At 45.4% G+C, this 15708-nt stretch overlaps 1 protein-coding gene across 5 annotated transcripts in view; it reads left to right on the top strand.

Moving 5' to 3' along the window:
• TEX264 (testis expressed 264) overlaps positions 1 to 15708 on the top strand; it is an 84454-nt gene that overhangs the window by 27692 nt on the left and 41054 nt on the right. For 4 of the 5 annotated variants that reach the window (XM_025213334.1, XM_025213331.1, XM_006031667.3 and 1 more), the window contains exon 4: positions 172 to 393. In XM_025213334.1, the coding sequence (XP_025069119.1) occupies positions 172 to 393 (222 nt within the window). Of the gene's footprint in view, positions 1 to 171; positions 394 to 7113; positions 7141 to 15708 lie in introns of those variants that run through there. The other variant, XM_025213333.1, reaches the window with a different exon arrangement.

Here is a 15708-nt window from a genome sequence, read left to right as displayed (position 1 = left end):
TTTGTCCAGGTAGCTGTAGCACCTGGCAAGTTAGAAAGTTGCTGGGTTTCTGAGGAACCTTTGCCTGTCCATGTCCAGTCGGTCATTGTGGAACAATTTGGCCACCTTGGCTCAGATGTTTTTCAGCCTTTTTTTCCCCCCTTGATGTCACCTGTTCATTTATCTGCTTAGGTGCTGCCTGAGAAATGCCGCTATGCTGTGGGGCGCATCCTGACTGAGGGTGAGGAGAAGCCATCAGAGGAGATGATCCAGCTCTTCCAGAAGTTTGGCTTCAAGATCTTTTCCTTTCCAGCTCCCAGCCACGTGGTCATGGCCACCTTCCCATTCACCACACCCTTGTCTATCCACCTGGCAGTGAATCGGGTTCACCCAGCTCTTGACACTTATATCAAGGTGAGTGACCATTGCATGTGGAATGTCTCAGATTCACAGCATGTTAGCCATGCCTTCTCATGCTACTGGCAATTTATAGATGCCATTATCTTCTGGTAATTCTTGGTGTTTGGTCACATAGCCTAAGATCCTCTCCTGCTATTTTGCGTGTAGGAGGTAGTTTACCAATAATAATGTCCTCTTATTCACTTACAAGGGAATGGGTCCTCTCCTGCCATTGACTACTATAGATGTTATGGGTTTTCACCTCATAACACTTATGAGGTTTTGCCATCCCAGCCAATGCAATGGCTGGGTTTCTATATGAAAGTGCTCCCCAACGGTTAGGAATTTAATCCCATAAATGTTGGTTGCATACCAGCACTTACTGGATTAGACATCTACTTGTAACTTGACATCTGCTTGTACTGGTCAGTTTCAATTCCCTACCTTCCCTGCAAATTATTCCAAAGAAGTTGGGTAGCAATTTCCAACTGGTTGATCAGTGAATGAGAAGTCTGTAGCACAAATCTCTCCCTCAAGATTGCCCAGGCTCGGTGTGCCCTTCCTCTGTGTGCATGTGGCAGGATGTTAGAGATCTCTGCTGCCCAGCAGGCTATCTGAGGAAGTATTCATTTAGGTACTTCTGCCTTTGGAGGGTGGTAGTGATTATTGTGGAATCCTGGTATAGGGTGATGGAGAGGGAGTGGATCCCTTTACCTATGGTCTTCTGGGCAACTGCTGCTCCATTCATCTTTCATTTCTGTTTCTCTGTCAAGCTGTGTTGTGAACTCTCCACTTCACCTTCCTTATGTGTCTAAACCCACCCTCCCCGAACTCCTCTCAGCTGTCAGATATAGACACTTCCTTTCTTCAAGCTCAGCCCAAGGCTTTTCCTTGTGATGGGATGTTTCCTGGAGGGCAAGCTACACCCTCATTCTTGCCATCCAGGTAGCAGGAATATCTATCACCCTTCACAAACATGAGGGCAGAGCAGACTGGGTTGATGCCCTGCAGAAGGATCTGGCACCCAGCAAGGAAACTGTTATCAAGCAGTAGAGAGCTATGGGGAAGTCTGAGATACCAATATAGACCCCTGGGACTCTTAGCTGACAGTGGGCAAATGTTCAGTAGTTTTGTTAGTATAAATGGGCTCACTAGAGTATTTATAGGACAGGCTGGAAACAGACTGCCCACCATAGCTCAGACAATTAGCTCCTGTCCTGATCTGCACCACTGTCTGTGTCACATACCTAGGCTGCCCCAGGACTGGTACACCTTGGCTGACCTACAGCCCCTACTAGTGTTCCAGTCCTAGCTACCCCTTGTCTCGTTAGAGCACCTCAGTCCTGAGCTGTAGTCCTTGTGGGTTTTGTGGTATGTTGTCAGGCACTGAGACCTGAAGGTAGATGTAGGGCTCTTCTGATGACTTATACATATTCAGGCGGGAGTGTATGCTTCCGAATGGAGAGAGAGTTGGGGTCAGGGATGGAGGAAGCCTTAGAGAGAAACCTCTGGGCACAGCCAGGTTGGAAATGAAATTTACATTTTGTTGTGATTTAACTCAACAATGAAAGCAAATCCTCGAATAGGTCAAACCTAGTCTATTATTAATGTGCCTAAACTTTGTTCAGAGCAGGATAGGAACCACCTCCCTATGGCCTCTCTTGAGCAGTAGTTGTCAGTCCTGGCTCATGGCGATTAATGGAGACTGTGATGATAGCGTCTTGTGACCTTGAGGCCTGTGTAGGATGATGAAGCTTAGTTCGAAGTTCGGAAAGGCCAGAGCACATGTTTTTCTGTGGCATCCCGCCATCAAATGCAGGCACTTGAATTTGCTCATCTTGAAATGGCTATTTATATACTTCCCAGTCCTGGCAAAAATCCCAGCCATGTGGGAAACTGTGAAAAGTATCTTCAGCCTGTTTTTTTTCTGAAAAATTGATATCCAAGCGCTAGCACCAGCCCACGATCTGCAGTGGGGTATGTTAAGGGCTGTGGGAAACAGCCTTTTCTATTATGTTCAGTGCTTGGGCAGATTCCTGCTGTAGCCAGCAGGAGGTGTGCTTATCTCCATGAATGGATTAGTCTGTCTGTCGACTTGTGACCACATCCTGTTGCTAAAAGTATGGGGTTTGAAGACTAGTGGCGGATGTGGAGGGTAGAGTACCTACCTTCCAGTTTTGTGTTTGTAGCTCAGCCCTCTTAACACCTCTTCCTGGAAATGTTCAGTGCTAGAGGACAACAGTGTAGTCAGTGCAGGAGACCAGTTCTTTGGCTCTTCTATGAGTGATGTGTGTCTGCTACCCTGTGATAAGTTGTGGGAAGTGTGTGTGTGTGTGTGTGTGTGTGTGTGTGTGTGTAGAGGAGGGTTGGGGTGGCTGGGGGAGCATCAGGTTTGTTAAATCGGTGCTTGATGGTGCAGAGATGACGTTGTGTTGCTCCAGGAAAGGTCCTGAAGAGCGCATCTGTCACACGCGAGATGAAATCATTAGAGCTAAAAAGGGAGCCACAGATTGTGCTGGGAACACCTGGCAGCTTTTAATGAGAGAGCTGCCTTTCTGTTAAAAAAAAAAAAAAAAAAAAAATCCAGCTTTCAGGGATGGCGCATGTTCAGAAAAAATGGAGGACAGGTGATGTCCTAAACTCAGCCTGTCCTTTTGAATTGGCAAGGCAGGGATGTCTGTGTTCAGGCATTGCTCCCCCACACCTCAGGTCTGTGCACAGTGTCACCAGGTAGCATCCATGTTGGGAATCTTAAGTCAGAGGCATAGATTGCTTTGGGGTTTATATTGCACACCCCCTTATGTGGGGTAGAGTATTGCTGTCAATCCGAGTAGTTATTCATTGTCCCTCGAGTGAAGTGGAGGTGAAAATCAAATCAGAGGTCATCCCCCTACCATTTCCTGAGCCTTTGGCCAGGATCAAATATTCTTTTGGTTGGAGGACAGCACACAGCAGGTCCACGCACTTTTTACCCCCAGTAATTACTGAAGTCTTATATTGCACTTCCCATTCATAGATCTCAAAGCACTTTATGAAAGTAAGTAGCCGTCATACATTGCTGGGAAACACTGGTGCATGGAGAGATTGAGGTGACTTTTGGCCAGGATTATCAGCCAGTTGGTAGTAGAGATGAGAGCAGAATCCAGAGACCCTGAACCTCTCCTGGATCTTTGACCAGATCATTGGCCCTCAAGGCTATGTCAGTGATGTGGTCAGTCAGAGCTTCATTTGCTGTTCTGCCATGAAATTGTGCCCTGAAAAACTCCATAGCCTACTTGTGCTAGAGGGCAACACCAGCATGTGTTACAGTGGGCCAAGAAGGCAGAATCTCATTGGGATTCCCTGTCCCCACCAGTCTCCCCCATTTTCACTTCTGGTTTGCAGCTGGCACAAGGGCTGCTTACACCAGAATGACTATCCTCTGCTTTGGTCTTTGGGGGCTTTGTCCAACTTTGACCCATCCCCACCCCATACTAGTAGGACTGAGATGTGGTCATGATGATCTGGGGGAGTGGTACCCTGAGGAGGGTGTAGTACCAGTTGAAAATGCACCCATTACCTGTTTCATTGCTCAAGGGACAGGGGACTATGGCATAATATGTGGCTTCAGCCACTGTTACAGCAAGTAAAAGCAGTACTAGCTTCTCCAGGCATGTCTGTAAAGGCACTTCAGTTCCTACCTAGAGTTCCACCCCACCCCGCAGTGCCCCCATGCTATTTCAGTCCTTTCTGCCAGTGCCCTTCTCCTCCATGCTATTCCAGCCCTAGGCTCTCTACACAGCCTTGTTAATGCTCCTTGATTCCCATCTGTCGGCCTTCTTTTTATTCCAGCCCTGGGCTCCCTGTACAGCTCTGTTTTGAGCACTTTAGTCCCACTGACTGCTCTTCCATTCCTGTGCCAGTGCTGAGTAGATCCAGCCATGCTTGTTAAATCATGTGGTTTGATGTGAACAGGGACTAGGGACCAGGCTTGTCACCAGTCAGCTCCTTTTTGCTTGTCAGCTAACTCACGTTTGCTCTTGAGCCCTCAGAGGTGTCAGGTTCTTGTTCCTCCTCTGCTATGTGCCATCAGGACCCCAAGCTTCTTTCCCTTTTGCATGCCATTGCAGAGGACTGTGGACTTCTGCAGCTGTCAGTAGTCAGCATTCCCACAGGTGCCTTTCCCAAAATTGGAGACATGCTAACTTTTCCTTGCTGGCACAGCAAAATGGCACCTGCTCCCCTGGCACCTGTTGGAGAGGCAGTGGGGAGACATCAAGAGAGAAACTTTCATGGAAACAGGTGACCTGTGCACATTTTCTGATGGGAATTTGCGTTGTCATGGAGACAGCTTCTCCAAATAGCTTTCCCCCCCACACCTCCCTCCTGCAACCCAAGACGCAAGTGAGACGGGTTTGCAGTGTCTGGCTTGAAAAAGATTCTTTTAATGAGAGTCACAGGTCAGATGCACTGAGCAGGGGAGACCCCCTTTCTGCTTCTTCCTCCCCGCGGGATCCGGAGAGGAGCAGAACAGGATTAGAAAAGAGAAGAAGCATCAAAGTGCCGCAGCGATGGAGATGAAATGCAGTCTCCAGTTGAGAGAAGGAATTAGTTCAAATGGATTGGATCATCTCAGAGGGGAGGACAACTTAGCAACCCATTAATAAAGCCCTGGGAGTGGGGGTGTGGGAGATGGAAGCAAGAACTGAAGCTGTGGAGAAGGAAGAGCTGGAGATAAAGAGAAAGGGAATCAGGAGCTGAGGAAAAGAGGGAGGCTGATGGGGAGAAAGGCTGAAAGGAGGCAGGAGAAGTGAGGAAGCCATAAGGTAAGGGTTGGTAGACAGTGAAGAGTAGGGAAGGGTAGTGAGTACAGGAGGAGCTTGGCAGCTACTTCTGGAATAGGAGAGGTTAAGAATGGGAATGCAGAAGAAAGTCCTGAGAAAACAGGAGGAGAAAAGGATTGTGTAGGAGACGGTCAGGAGGCAGAGCACCTCACAATGCCATATTAGTGTAGGCTCATTTATGTTGCTGCTGCTTCTGGAAGGTGAGTAGGTAGAAAACTCAAAGTCAGCAGAGACCCAGAGGACTTGTTTGATTTAGGAACTTGAGGCAGGAATACACCCATCGGGAAGTAGGCAGAGACCAAGAAGAACTGTCAGCTGATAAAGCTGATTGGAACCAAACTGAGACTCCGTGGTGGGGCCCAGCATTCAATCTCCCGCAACATGCCTCCAGGCAGTTCTCTCACCAGTATGCTATGCACCAACGTGGCAGTGGACTGGCATTCTGCACTCTGTTACCCAGCACAACCCATGGCAATCAGGAGAAAAATGGACAAAGGTCACTTGGTGCTATTTTGCAACATCTTCAATAATAAAATTACCTAACACCTCTCTAATATTTTCTGTCTGAGCAGAATCTCCCAGGCCTGGATCTAACACCTCACAACACCTCTCCCTCCTGTTAGGTTGGGACCAACCCAGTTGGCACTGAGAAAACTGAAGTGCAGAGAAAAAGGCTGCGTCCTTGTGTCCTAGTGGCAGAGCTAAGACTAGAGCCCAAGAGTCCTGTTCTAAGTACTCGAAAACACTGCCCCAAACATAATGTGTGGAGCATGTCTTCAGAAACAAATTTTCAGGAATGTGAAGCACATGTCCAAATGGATCCTGTTTGTCACACTACCCCTCTCCTTCTAAGTGTCACTCACAGCAACTAAAGCCAACTACAGGGTTGGGAGCAGGAGGGTGAGAGTTAACATAATGTGAGATGCACAGATGCAGCAGCGTATGGGATATATGCAGGATGTGAAAATCGGAGAGGAGGCCGAGGCTGATCCTGGCAGCTCTGGTGTGCACACACTCCCTTTCCAGCTGCCAAGTCCCCACAGTAGCAGGTCATGGAATGCAAATGAGTTTCTCTAAAGACACTCTCCCAGAGTGAGCATTTTTAATGACATTGTGGGCAGGTTATTAAACTGTAACCTCCTGCCATTTCAGGGACCATTTATTCATGGTTTGAGTTTAATTAGCTCTCTGTGGCAGCTTGCACGCATGTGCATGCGTATGTGCTGGACTCCTCAAATCTAAACTTTCCATTTGGAGACCTGGAGGGTCTTGCATTTTCTGTCCCTGCGGCTTCTTGGGCAGCCAGTGAGGTGTTTAATTGTATCCTAGTGGGGAAGTCCATCTGGTTTGTAGAGTTCTCTTGAAGGATGGCCTAGTTTCTGGCCACTTTTTTAGTGGACACCTGTCCTTGTTGCAGCTCCCACAGCACATGGCTCAGGTTGGCCATTTTTGTCAGGAATCTCAGAAGGCCAAGACCTGTGTGGCTGTAGAGATCATGTTTCCTTCAGGTTAGGATTGAGGCATGATGGTGGGTTAGTACAGAGGAAACTTACATACTTGCTGCTTATTCTCTAGATAAAAACAGCTCCATCTCCTAGACTGCTGTTCTTTTATCTTTTGCTGCAGCCCTGGTTTAGACTGGAACACATTCTGTTCTGGCTCTGAATACTCCATCCTGAGCCTGATGGTGATATAAGGCTTTGGGGTAAAAGTTTCAAAGGCACCCAAGTCCCAGTTTCAGAAATGACTGAAAAGTATAAGTTCCATTAATTTTTGGTGATGCTTAAGATCCTGAGCCACCACTGTAACTTTTGAAAATGAGACTTAGGCTCTTTGGCCATTTTTTTCAAGTATTTCCCTTGGACTGTAGTGAAATCCCACTGCAAATTCTCCATCATCCCCATTATAATAGATTTACTTCTAAGACAAGTGCTGGGAAGAGCTATAGTATTAAGCAAAGCAGGCAACCTGATGACAGTCACTACAGTGAATACCTGCTACTACACCACTTTCGGACCCTGGCTTCTTTTAGTAGAGGTAAGTATGTGCCTGTTGCAATAAACTCATGATTTGATAGATTACAGGGCCAGAAAGGACCATCGTGATCATTGGTTCTGACCTCCCATAGCCAGGGCATAGGATTTGCCTGAATTAATTCTGTTAATTAGAGCATATTTTCTAAAAAAACATTCAGACTTATCTTATAGATTGCCAGTGATGGAGACTCTACCAGAAGCATCAGTAAGTTGTTCCATTGGTTATCTACCTTTACTGTTATATCTTATTTCTAGTTTGAATGCATCTAGAGTCTGTTTCATTGGATCTCTTCATCTGCTAGATTGAGGAGCTCATTGTTAGAGTTTTGTTTCTCTTGTAGGTACTCTTGAGACTGTCTCCAAAGTTGCCCTATATGTTTCTCTTTGAAAAGCAAAAAGACTCAGATTCTAGAGTCTTTCTTTTGGGCTAAGTACAGGCAATCAAAAAGCCCGGGGTTGAATCGATTCAATCTTTACAGGTTAGTCTAAACTGCATAGGTTGAACTGATAAGCAAGTTAACAGACATTCACTTTTGATTCTGGAAATGCAGCCACGTGCCTGTAGTGGCTCAGCCCAGAAGCTGGGGTGCACTAGAGCATGCCTCCCTGCTTGGCTGGAGCAGACAGCTTGAGCCAAGGCTAGCCTGCCCACCCTGCAAGGGAGGGTTTGCAGGGGAGGTGCAAAGCATCCTGGGATGCTGGGGGACTGTGAGTTAACTTGAATCTGGAGAGGATCTGGGACAGAATTTCAATAAACTGATTTAACCTAAATCACTTAAGTCTGATACTATGTACATCCGGATTTATCTTAAACCAGTTTCAGGCATTTTGAAAGTTGTTTATGTGCACTGAACTTCTGTTGTGTTACAGATTTGAACCAGTTTCTGATCATGTATATTGATTTATGTGTAATTTCTATTCCTAGCTGTAATGGCTTGTTTTCCAAACCTTTAATCATTTTCATGGCTCTTTGCTGAACCTTCTCCATTTTTTCAACAGCCTTTCTAAAACTGTGAACAGCAGAAATAGACTGTATTCCAGTGGCAGTCAAACATAACACCTAGTTCTGCTCAATATTCTTCCGTCTATGTGTCCAACATTTGCACTAGCTTTTTAGTTAGTTTTGCACTTGAACTTCATATCCAGATGATTATCTATGGTCCTGATTCTTTTTCAGAGTCACTGCTTTCCAGGATGAATCCATCCTCGTCCAAATATGACCTACTTTCTTTCTTCCTGGATGTATAATTTTATATTTGGCTAGCTTACTAAGAGACTTTGTGGCTTGTCTTTCTTCTTATCACTTTCCAATCTTTGTATTATCTGCAAACTTTGAGTGAAGGTTTTGTTTTGTTCGAGCGTATTGATAAAAAAGCTGAATTAACGTACAGTGCAGAACTGAGCTTTCCAACCCTCTGTTGCTACAATGATAGTTTCCCATTTCTATTCTGCTTAGAAATTCCAGGGATGTTTTGCTACTGGCAGCATCAGATTTCTAGCATATGTCACTCAGTCCCCCATGATGCAGCTTTTTCCTTACACATTATAGATAAGTGCTTATGGAGCTGTTTATCTTGTATTCAAGTGTGATTTGGTGGTTTGTAGCCAACACCAGCTAGTACCCCATCTTCTGCGTTATCTGTGAGGACATTGATTCACAAGGATTCAGGATCATTTTCTTCCAAGTGATTGTCAGTGACTTGAAAACAGGTACTGTCATTTTTTGACATAGAATGCCACTCACACTCTCTTTTCCCCATTTGATCCTTCCTAAGCCAGTTATACCCATCGATTTTTAACATTCTAGTCATGGGAAACATTCCACCAGGTTTTCAGTGATATCAGCTAGTTTGAATTAATGCTTATAAATGAGCAGTTTTGATTCCTCTTGTTACCAGTGTCTTATCATTGGTAAATGAGAAATTAAAATTTGTCTTCTCTTCATGTCCTTTGGTGCCTTGGTGCATCAGCAGGAGAGGATTTTGGCTGAACCCGTGCTACAGCTGGAGCAGGTAGGGAAGAATCATCAGCATCATGGGTACAGCTCCCAACTGTCTGGCCTTGGCTTGGGTACAGTCAGTGCCCATGCCACTGAAGCTCCCTGGCCTGTGTTCGATTGGAGCTGGCTTGTTCTGGCCCATGGCTCATAAAGGCTGCCAGACATTGATCTAGAAATTCTGTTCCCCATCTAGTGAGATGGAGGCAATACAGAGAAAGGGGAGACCAGTTTTCTACTAAACCCAAGCCCTTTATCTTACACCAGTAACTTATCCACCACTTCACTTCTAGATTCCAGTTGCTCATGGGACAGGACAGGTGTCAGAGAAGACCATTTGGATGTATTTCTCCTTCATCATCCTTTTGTGTTCTTTGACGCCAGATACCAACTGTGAATTACTCTGCACAGCAGTGCCATCAGTGCATTGCATTGGGGGTTCTTTACCCCAGTCAACCTCAAAAAATGGTGTAATCTTAGAATGTCATCTTGCAACTTACTCTAAGGCCTCCTCTACACATTACCTTGACGCCAGCTACACATGCAAAGTACTTATCACACCATAAAAAGCTCCTACCAACTACAAAGTTAGACCTGGAAAATATGTAGTAACCTTATAGCTGGTTACTATCAAGCTTTAATTTGCATATGTAGCAGCATCTTCCCCAGCCGGGCACCTAGCTGCACAGGTGCACTGTGTCCAGCCAGAGCTGGAAGTCCTACAGCTGAGGGAACTCTCAGCCCTAGCAACTGCCAGCTCTGGGTCCTGGCAGCTGGGCGGCACAGCTGCCCCAGGGGTGTGTGAAACCCCTGGGGCTGGGGGGATCATGACAGCCATGATCTCTCAGCCCCAGGTGTGCATGGGGTGCTCCTGTGGCTGGGAGCCCCTCAGCTAAGGGGGTTCCCAGCTGTGGGAGTTTGCTTTTTGCTGGTACAGGGGGAGCCAATCCTGGGCTCCCTCTGCATGGACAATAAAGTGTGATGGAATCTAATACATGATCCCACAATCATACCTCCTGCCAAGCACATACGGCATGACAGGAGACACAACTGTGTGGATTGTATAGTAGATCCCATTGCACCTTTACCTGCATGTAAAAAGAAATTACAGCATCCTATTTTCTCTGGACCATTTCAAAATGTTCTTTCCACTCTTCCTAGTGTAGAATCTACAACAGGGATAATTTTTTCTCCCTCTGATGGTTGAAGAGTTCTCTATGGGCAGTTTCCCTAAAACTTGGGTTGAGTAGCTATTCAAAGGGTGACCTGTATCTTTCCCTTCCATTGGATCTTCAGAGAAGTTTTCTACTGCTTTTCACACTGAAGATCTGGTATCAGCTGGAAATTTCCAGCTGTGTAGAATTCTTCCAGGTCCTCTTCTCTGTCAAGGCTGTAACGTGCTGGTTCTTTTCTGCCTCCAGTCATAGAGATCTCTTCCTCATTTTCCTTTGAAGGTACTAACCACCAATTTTATCTCTGATTTTCTCTCCTGAGTCTTTGCTGATTGGTTTCTTTTTTCCCTGAATCTGAGGAAGTGTTGCTTCTTAAATCTGATTGCCCAGAAATTCCTCAGACTCTCAGGTGCTCCAGAACCTGTGTTTGTTCTTCGAATCCAGGAATCCTTTCTGCTTTTGCAGCCACCAATTTATACTGCAGAGACAGGAAGTCCCTTCTGACTTTAGGCAGCAAAGAAAACATGTCATACTCATTGTAGGCTCTCAGCACTCTTCATCCACAGCCATCATAAGACTCAGCATAGAAATGTATCTTAAAGTGAGAGTGACTTAATATGAAGCCCAGTGGCTGGTACTAGTTGAAAGGTATTCTGAGACTCTTACAGGCAGCATTCCCTCTAAGCTGCATGGCGTGCATGGCCACGCAGGCGTGCTCATGTCGCGCTGCCAGGCATGCCTGCGCGGCTGCACAGCTTAGAGGGAACGCTGCTTACAGGTGCTTATTTGGGAATCATGGATTTTCCTGCAGGCCAGAATGATTATCTTATTGAATTGGTTGTGTCATCTTAGTGATAATGACAATGGTATAATTGGCTTGAGAAACTCAGAAGAGTCTCTTTTCCCCATTTGATCCTTCCTAAGCCAGTTATACCCATCGATTTTTAACATTCTAGTCATGGGAAACATTCCACCAGGTTTTCAGTGATATCAGCTAGTTTGAATTAATGCTTATAAATGAGCAGTTTTGATTCCTCTTGTTACCAGTGTCTTATCATTGGTCAGACAAACATGTTGGTCAGACCAGTGTCTTATCATTGGTTAGACAAATTTTAATTTCTCATTTACCAATGGTCAGAAGAGATTCTCTTCCATTGAGTCAATATGTGAGTGTGGTGACATGGAATCAGATTCATCTCTGGTGTGGGAGAAGTCACTGGGGATAGTGCTGCCAGAGCTGAAAATGAGCCCTATTGCACAGCACTAAAACTAGCTATAAGAGAACATTCATATTTTCAGAGAAGTACCCAAGTATCCTGAGACTTCATTTAAACTCCATTATACCTCAGGGGTACGTGAAATTGGGCTGGAATTTTGGTGACAGCTGGATGTCTCGGCACTCTGCTACTACAGTTGGCAGCCAGAGAGTACAGAGGCAATTAGAATATGACAGATAAGGAAAACAACCGTATTTTAATCCCTATAGCAGTGAGGATTTAGACTTGGTTTAGATAGATTCGTATTGGGCAAAAACAGGGGTCAGAAACCTATGACGTAAGCTGGATATGGCCTATCAGACAATTTCACCCAGCCATGATGAATGCTGTGGCATTCAATGGTGATTGGTAGCAGAGGAAGCAATGGCAGTGGCTGTATCGCAAGCAGTGGGCTACCTTCGGACTGAGCTGCTTCATCCCGCCATTGCTAAAAGGCGTCTAACCCTTGGGCTAGAAGTCTCTGACCCAAACTAAACCAGAAGTGATTCCTTGGGGTCATGTTAAAATTCATACCTTTTAATTAGAGGGGAAAATAGGCTTGTGATTACACTGCCTTAGAGGGAGACCTGAGTTCTGGTTCTGATTTGCCCAGAGACCTTGGTCAAATCACTTAACCTCTCTGTACCTTGGTTTCCCCAGTTGTAATGTGGGGGTGGGGCACATAATACTTTCCTGCTTCACAAGGTCAGTAGTGAGGATTAATCTCTGAGTGATTTAAAAGCACATTGTTATTCTTCAATATAGGATGCTGGAGAAGCACAAAGCATTGCAACCATTAACTGTTCCTTCCTGTATAGAATGGCTTATGTTTTGAGTCTAAATGTATTTCTGTGCATTTTTTTTCAAGGTTAGTCCTGTGGATGTCTTCTAAGAAATGGGGCACTGGTCCCCCTCCTGTCTTTGGTCATTAAATAATCTATATGCATGAAGTAAAAATAGGGAAGAAAAGCCCTTGAGAGTAAAAGAGGATTTGACTTCTCTAACATGGATTGATAGCAGAGATGAGACCAGAACTGACAGCATCACAAGTTGCCATACCCAGGGGTTGGGACTTGGAATGAGGATGTGGACTTCAGGGACCACAGAAATGTGTGTGCATTTGCAGGAATGTAGATGCAGTCATGTGACTGGCACATGAAAAGTGCAAATGCTGTGTGTAGCTAGCCCGCTGCATAGGCACACTATAAATGCATAACCACATTATGCATGTGAATGTTGGAATGGGGCATACAAGCACCTGCCAGTCCCAGCCTGATCATCTAGAAGTGCAGGCAGTCTGATTAGCTCCCTGGGATGCATCACCTCCCATGGAAAACATCCAGCATGGATGTTTTTGAATATTAATAGCAACTACAACAATTATGTAGAGATTTTCAATGAAGGCTCTCAAAGCACTTTCTGAAGAAAGGGCAGTATAATTATCTTAATTTTATTGTCAGGGAGACTTACCCAGCACACATTCAGGTAGAGCATGTCTATGCAGTTCCAAGCAGCACACCGCAAAGATACCCAAGCTAGTGATGTACATGCTAGCTCCCAGACTGGAAATATAGGTGTATTTGTGCCACTCTGCCCAGGCTGATTAGCTCAGTCAGGTCCTGTCCACATTCTTCCCACTGATCCATGCTGCCTCACAGCTGTAATCAGCACAGACCCTTGTAAGTAGTTCAGCATGCTGTGTCCTGGGCCCCATCTCTGTTAGTGGTAAACTTGTCCATTCCAAGCTTATAACTGAAGTAGATCAGTTCTTCTCCCCCCACATCCATCAGTTGGGGCTTTGGGCACCTTCACAATTTGCCCTTTTTTTTTTTTTTTTTTTACAAATAGATTTGCAATTTGGAATTAGAACCCATCACACACACATTTGAGTTTTCAGTCAGTTACAGTTGTTGTCCCACAAATTAAGAATGCACAGCAACAGGATTTGGAAGGTAGCACCCTAGAGGAACCCTTATTGAATTATTTCCACTTGTTTTCCCTCAAAAATTGCTTCAGATGCTGCTGTCAAGAAACAGCCCAGCTGGCCCAGTTGATGATGGGCCCAGGGATCAGTTCGCTGAGAACAGTATATATTTTAAAGACCTGGCACAGGGCACCGAAGGGGAAACCTTTTCAACGTAGCATTTCTGTGACATGTACTAGACATCAGCTCTGCCTCCTCTACCCCCATTGGCATTGCATCGCACTGAGTTGGATGGCATGTTGCTGACTGTTGGTGTGGTGTGCAGTGGAGCGGGACAGCCCTGTTGACAACGCTGCTGTCTTGTGTGCTGGATGGCGGAGGAGCTGCTGTTCAGGAACTCAGAGGAGGAAACTGTTCTCTGAATGCCAGATTTTAACAGTGGCTTTTATTTAATTTAAAATTAAACCCAGGATATTGTTAATATTTCCCCCTTCTGCCGCACCCTAGAGCCTAGATCTGCAGCATAGAGTAAGACTTTTCTTTTTGTTAGAGAAGTCACTAGGAGTAATCATACCTCTTTATTTTTATAGCACCTTCCACCTGAGACCTTGAAGTACCTTATAAACAGTTACAAAGCCACCTGCTTAGTATTTCACAGTATATTACAGCTCTTCAACAAATCGATTAAGTGAGACAAGAGAGCACCTGATTCTGTTCCTCCTATTGGGCACCTAAGCATGATCCTGTTTTACCCTGCTCAAGTCCCTGAAAAAATATTAATGCTCTTACTTTTCTAACATGCTGGGCGTATCTACATGAGATGCTGTAATGCTCAGTAGCCTATTCTACTGCATGTTACTGCATCACAGCAAAAACCATGATAATGCGCTAATGTGCAGTAGAATGAATTAGTCTATTGCACATTAAGCATCACGAAAAAAAATTTGCCTTTGCTACTGTGCATTAGTATTACTGTGCATCTGCTACTGTGCACAGGCTAATGCACCTTTATGTAGTATGTCATATTAGAGGTACTAAACTTAATGCACAGTAGCAAATACACATTAATGAAGGTGTAGCTGTGCCCACTTCTCAGCCTTAAATCTAGGAAAAGGACCCACCTACCTTTCTCATTAACTGTTTTGCAGGCACTGAAGCAGGGTAGAGTAGGATCACACTCAGATGCCTAAGTCCATGTGGAATAGGATCTGGCCCAAGGAAATTAGGTGACTTACCTAACAGCATGGGTTGAGTTCATGGCAGAACGAGTGCAGATTTTACAAAAAGAAACCGTTTCTCCTTTCTTTTGCCTGGGTTTCATACTGGTGCACCCCTGCTTATGCCAGCTGTTATACCTGATGTTCTCCAGGAGGAGAGGAGGATCAGATTTTAAAAGATTTTATCTAGGAGATTATATGAAAACCTGCAAGACTTTCTCTCTCCAATGTACCATAGTGATGAATCGTCTGCTTTGAGACCCTGTAACAATGTGTTTTTAGGGTCCCTGGCAAATACTCAGTTAAAGGTGTGATGGAATCAATGCATGATCCCAACAGTTGTGCCTTTTGCCATGCTGTCTGTGCATGGCAGGAGGTGTGATTATGGGATTTAGGATCAGATCCCAATTGTACCATATAGCTGGTGCCAGGGGAGCCTGAGATCATGATCCCAGGCTCCCCCTGCACTGGCAGGTAGCAAGCCAGTTAGCTGATCACCACTCCCAGCCTCAGGGATTCACCAGAGCCCTTGACTCAGATGTGCTGCTGGGGTGGGAGCCCCAGTCAGCTGCCACTCCTGGGTGTCTGTGTGTGGAGTCTGGCAGCTGGGTGTCCTTAATGAAGAGGCCTTGCCTCTGAAATTTGCTTGTTCACAAGAACCCAGGTCAGCTGAATGTCTGAGACTGGTGTAAGACTTGCTTAGTTATTCCTGTATGCCTGAAGGGGAAGATTATGGGAAGGGGAGGACTGGCATTCTGTGCTGTACGTCTGTTGTGGCTGACTTGAGACCATTGCCGCTGCTATTATACGTTTCCGTTCATGTTCCAAGAACTTGTGTAATGGGCTCATGTATCCATCTCACAGGAAAGATAAAAGACGTGTCCTTGGAAGCATTTCCTCAAAATG

This window comes from Alligator sinensis, unplaced genomic scaffold (genome assembly GCF_000455745.1).
Source record: "Alligator sinensis unplaced genomic scaffold, ASM45574v1 scaffold630_1, whole genome shotgun sequence".
NCBI lineage: Eukaryota > Metazoa > Chordata > Crocodylia > Alligatoridae > Alligator > Alligator sinensis.
This window is presented reverse-complemented; position numbering and strand designations above follow the sequence as displayed.